Source organism: Saccoglossus kowalevskii, chromosome 2, assembly GCF_978046115.1.
Source record: "Saccoglossus kowalevskii chromosome 2, keSacKowa6.1, whole genome shotgun sequence".
NCBI lineage: Eukaryota > Metazoa > Hemichordata > Enteropneusta > Harrimaniidae > Saccoglossus > Saccoglossus kowalevskii.
Window position 1 is genome coordinate 45,849,878 of NC_140642.1, and position 6,000 is coordinate 45,855,877.

Consider the following 6,000-nt stretch of genomic DNA (forward strand, 5'->3'; position numbering starts at 1 on the left):
GTGTTTTATATTCTATGGAAATTTGTTATCAAAATGCAATGTACATTTTCTCAAAACATGCTCAATAGATACTACATTTGAATATGGCTTGTACTTGATTGTTGCATTTCATTTTTACTGCAACATAAGTTATTATTTGCTATACCCCCATCAGAAACCAAAATATTTATTTGACAATGTGCTGTTATTCCGTACTTGTGTGTTTTTCATATGGGTGTATATACCAGTGACAATTTAATGTCTATTTCAATATAAATAGAATGTCTTTTTAATAACCTTGTGACCTTAATAAGTAACTCATCTATCTAGCCTGTGTAGAGCATTATTTTGAGATATGTAAGTCCTTGCTATTGAAAATGAATATAAAATGCCCTTAAAACCAACAAAACATACTTTTTCACTTCATTTTCCACATCAAACATATCATATAATGACCCAATAATTTAATTCCATTCTCTGTACTATTAACTATGACATATGTCACTAAATAATAGCTTTTGCCTTTGAGTCAGGTACTTAAGGTTTCAGCTAATTTCTACAAGGTTGCAAAGACTGCAATCCAAACACAATTGATGTGTTCTCACTTTACGTGACCTCACTAACCCTGTCTGCCAGCTATAAGCATACATTTCATCTGCTCTTTTCAATCTAAAGGATAATATTAAACCACACTTGTGTAATTCACCATGGCAACATGATTATTATGGCTTATATGGAGACTAACAAAGTTCAAGGACGATATAGACAACAGTTTGTAATAATCCTAGGATATCTGGTTCATACCACAGTTAGCGGAATTGTCATGGTTATACCTGGTTATGGCATATTATGAACAACTCAGAATATCCATAAACTGACTACTTTGATCAACTATTAACTTTTATTTGTCAACAACCAAAAACAAATTTGATAAAGAAGGTAGTTGTGTTAGGCACCTTACATTTTATATATATCGTATGACTATCATATGTTGTAATGGTTTAAATATGTAAGGCTTTTTTTCCTTTCAGTTTTTCTGATGGGTAGCATATGAACACATTGCCTCAATTTCATGCATGGGATGGGGTAGGTGATGCACTGATTATATAGATTCTCATAACCAACCAGACATTTTGTGAAGCACTCAAATTCAACCGAATGCAGTGTGATCAACATTATTTTTGTGCATTTTTTTTTATTAATATACATCAACAAAAATATTATTCTCATTTATATAGCCAAAAAAATGAATGGAATTTTTCTTTATGGTGATAAATTATACAGTTCACATTGAAAATCAAACTTTGGTAAGAAGGCAGACACCCACAGCCCTACCACCATCCCAGATACTCCCTTAACATGGAACCCCATCAGTCTAAGTAGATTGGTTGGCAAGCCGAGTAAACACACTAAATGAATACAGACATATATAAAGACTATTGTTTGAAGTAATTTGTGTTGATACCTCTTTGTATATTATTACGATTAAAATTACGCCTTACCTTTGCCTTCCGTGTCTCTTAATTTCATATCAGAACCACTAGTTGCAAGTACTTCTAGAGTCTGTACGTGTCCATATTCTGTCGCCTTCATGGCTGCAGTTCGACCTTTCAAATCCACTACATTAGGATGAGCTCCCAAATCTAGCAAATAACGCACCATGTCTTCGTTGTTATTGATCGCCGCCAAATGCAAGGCCGTCTCTCCATTTGTGGGTTCGCTATAATTTACTAAGTGTGGAACACCATTGGAACAGAGTTTCTCGATTTGTTCCTTGTCCTCGTGTCGGACACATTGCAAAAGTTTATGTACCTGGAGAATTTCGAGTCTAGACTCGGCAATCGGCATTGTCACTGCCACTGGTCACTACAACCACCTGTGTGATCACGACGTTTCTATTTACCCAAACGTCTGGTTCCGACTAAATTCGTCAAAAAACGTCATCCACGGATCTGCGTATTTCCGTTGTGATACGTTTATATAATCCACGATGTTCACACTTGGCTGCCAAAATTGCCGTCAGAGGTGTTGGCACAAGTCGACACAACAAATGAAGCGTACAACTAGAAATAGTTACTTCCTATCGCCATTTCACGGCCGGTAATTTCGCCAATAACTGTTTCCTGGCTTTCAATGCTGTAGCATCGATATACTAGGAAGGTAAAACTCAAGTTCAGATGTGAAAAACAGATAGAAGTTAGAAGTTTGCATTTAGGACCTCACGGAAATAGACATGGAGCAATGGGTGCTTGTTACTATGGTCGCCGTACACTACAAGATGATTTGACTATCAATGGTGGTGATCGGGTTAATTATTATTCTTTCACTGATCGCCATGCTCATAAACATCACGCCCTCTAACGGCCAAATTATGTGCCACATATTCGATGCTACCGTCACCGCGATTAAAATTTATACAAATTTATTTGTTGTTATTTAAATGGCGGCAGTCGTCGTGCCGCGTCTTGTTCGATATAGGACTCATAGCGACGTATACAACGTGTGTAAAATACATTGTTTATTTACATGAAATACGAACACGCGCTGTGCGAGACTACCGCACTTTAAAACAAGAATAGTTCAATCCCTCTTGGATAGCATTTAAATAATTATTTTGAACTAAGAAAACAGCATCTTCCCACATAAATATTACCGTTTTTGTTCATGGTTTAGATATATTTTTGATTACTGGATAATCGAACATTCCTTATTTCATTGCAAATCTTAAAGGGTGATGGCGACTTTGACTTTTGCGCAGACAAATAAGTATAAACTGAAACTTTACTAAGTTTCAACTATGTCATTTCTTTAGTGATTGGAAGTTATCGAAGAAGACACTAGCCTTCATCAAAACACATACTGATGATTCCCATTAAAAGAGTGCACTGGATTGTGGGAAAATCAATGTTTATCAACAAAAATGTTGCACATGCGCGGCACGCTGAACACTGCTCTTTAATGATCAACTTTATAATCTGCGAGTGTGAACAGAGTAAATTTAATAGTGAATTATCAAATCTCATGCTTACACTGTACATTGTTATTGTACTACGGTACTTCACAAAAACAAAACAAGTCTTGCTCATGTGTTAGGCAATTATTTTATTTCCCCATGAATTTATAAATCATTATACACTGTTTCATAAAGGCATGAATGTTTGAAACAACCAATCACACCGCACAATAGTAGATACATACTGCCCACCTACACTTTCTTTTGCATGTATGGTAGCAAATAATTGAAGAAAACCTGCAAAGAATCATGGGTATTTCTTTATGATTTCTTTAGCAAATCAAATCATTGTTTTATTTTATTACAATGATCTAATTAAAATAAAAAATAGAATTTGTCTACTTGAAACAAGTCGGTATACGATGAAAGGAACTTTCTCACAGTGTGTATAGTATACAAGATCTTACCTTAGACAATTTAAACTCAGAACATCTGTTGCATTTGCCACGCTTCTAACCATGGAGCCTATTTTCACCAATAACCAAACACTGCATCCACCAACATTAAACACCAGTGGACGTTGCGCCTCATCGTGCACGATACATGTCCCACAGCAACATAAACAACACATGCAAAATACATTGTTTACACAAAATTCAAACACTCAAGGCACTGCATTGCCAGTCATGTTGGACAGCGTGATGGCTCCCACACATAACAGTAGATCTAATTTGCATAATAGTAAGTACATGTAGATCATTTTGGAACAATAACCTTCATTAGCATAGATGAGCACAGCCAACCATCAGACATTGCCAAGTACCAAAGTCTTTTCAGATCAGATAACCATACTAGCAGTAGTAGTAACATTGTATCAGATAGCAACTTAGGCTTGAGCAATTTGCACTCACTTTATGAGACTATATCGCAATTCCTAATTTTAGTGCATTGAGGGATAGCTTTGTGATTTGCATTCGATACCACTTTGATTCAATCAAAACTATCCTCTACCATTACCTCAGTACTGTATAAAACTTTGTTAAATTAGTGATCATTGATATCACACATGTAGGTTTCACAGGCCATGTTTTATAGTTCACATACACACACTAGAATCACACATCAACTCATTTAGAAATAAACCTTATACCACTTTTGTTCTGGCCATATGTTTATTGTACTATTGTTTGCCTTGATGCTATTGTTCTAAATATGCCGTTTATTTTCCATAACAGAGTTTTCCCAGAATTAAATGTCTGATTTACTCATAAATTGAATAGTTTCTTTTTCAAAACGTTTTGACTACTAGTAAATCCAAAAGTTTCTTTGTTGCAAAACTGCTCACATTAACTGGGTAATAAGAACCGATAAGTTCAAAGTTGTTCTCTCATCATGAACACGTGCACACAAGTGCAACTTATTTCTTATTATTTGAAAGAAACATTTTTTTCCAGTGGCAAGACCAATGACTTGTGGCAAACCACGTTTCTTCTTATCAGCCAAGCTGTAATCATTTTCCTGACTATAAAAGCTAGTAAAACACCCGCAATTTATAAAATATAGTAAACATACTCGTATTCAGAGATTTACTGAAATAAATTCTATTGTTTTTGGTAAAACTGAAGTACACAGCAAAAAAAATACAATTTTTTTTCTGTAACTCTGCTCACACTATTTATATGAAGATTGTAGACTGCTACAGTAAATCACACTTGTATAGACAAGACATTGTTTAAGACTGAAACTTTAACAGAGGTGTAATTGTAACTAGTAAATGAGATTAGGATTCAAACTCACAATAGCAACAACAGCAGGTGAGCATCTAATTTACAAGTCATTGAATATGACACAGTCCCCGTTAAATTTCTGAAAGTTCCCTTTGTGCTCGTCATATTAAAGCGGAGGGGTTGTTCTGAGTGTGTCCTTGAAACTTGAGTTCCAAGTGGCGTATACAACAGATTGTTCATTTACATCAAAACACATGTTCCGTGTAGTAGTAATATGGCCAAAAATAAAAACAGCCGTTATTCTGCCATCTTTGATCTGATTATGAAACACACTGATATGTATGATGTATGTGCCAAATACAAATGAAAATGGTACATAAATTGTGGAAATATAGTAGTAAGGCCAAAAAGTCAGATGGCTGTCAATCGACCATCCTTGACCAGATTTTGAAACAAATTGTCATGGACATGCAAGATACCGCATAAAAAAAAAACAAGATGCCTGCCAGTCGACCATCTTTGATCCAATTGCGAAATAAATCGTCAAGGACATGTATCCTAACATGTATAATCTATGTACCAAGTTTGAATGAAAACTGACAAAGCATGTCCAAAAAACAACATATTTAAACAAGCAGCCTCTCGGCTGAGATAGCTCCGCTGTTAGCAATGCACATTTCAATTAAAGAACAGAAGATATCATTAGAAAATGAACAATATGCATAGTATCAATGCTATGGGATTTGCTGTTTTCAACAAGAATTTAAAAATATAATTTTTAACCATAAATGATTGTGGTTTTTAACAGGAAGAAAATATCACTTTTTACCAAAAATGACAAAAATATTCACCAAAATTAGAGAATTAAAGATATCATTACAAAATGAACAAATCTGAGAGAGATCCACATGTAGTACCTATATATGTAGTATCAAAGCAATCGGACTTGCGGTTTTTAACAAGAAGTCGAAAATATCACTTTTTACCAAAAATATTCACCAAAATTAGAGAACTAAAGATATCATTACAAAATGAACAAATATGAGAGATCCATATATAGTACCTATATATGTAATATCAAAGCAATTGGACTTGCAGTTTTTAACAAGAAGTCGAAAATATCACTTTTTACCAAAAATTACAAAAATATTCACCAAAATTAGAGAATTGAAGATATGATCATGAAATGAACAAATCTGAGAGAGGTCTACCCAAGGTACATATACACTAAGTATCAAAGCATTCAGGCTTGTAGCTTTCAAGAAGATGTCGAAAAAGTAAAACATTGACATGGACGCCGGACGACGCCGGACAATCACTCGTATGATAAGCTCCGCTCGA

The 6,000-nt window shown here is 34.8% G+C and overlaps 1 protein-coding gene across 1 annotated transcript in view; it reads right to left on the reverse strand.

Annotated features, from left to right (window-relative positions):
- The window catches only part of LOC100371834 (ankyrin repeat and EF-hand domain-containing protein 1-like), a 77,496-nt gene extending 75,258 nt beyond the window's left edge, over positions 1-2,238 (reverse strand). Inside the window, exon 1 of the mRNA XM_085495805.1 lies at positions 1,482-2,238. Within this exon, the coding sequence (XP_085351931.1) occupies positions 1,482-1,827 (346 nt within the window). The 5' untranslated portion in view covers positions 1,828-2,238. The remainder of the gene's footprint in view (positions 1-1,481) is intronic.
- Between the last annotated feature and the right edge of the window lie 3,762 nt (positions 2,239-6,000).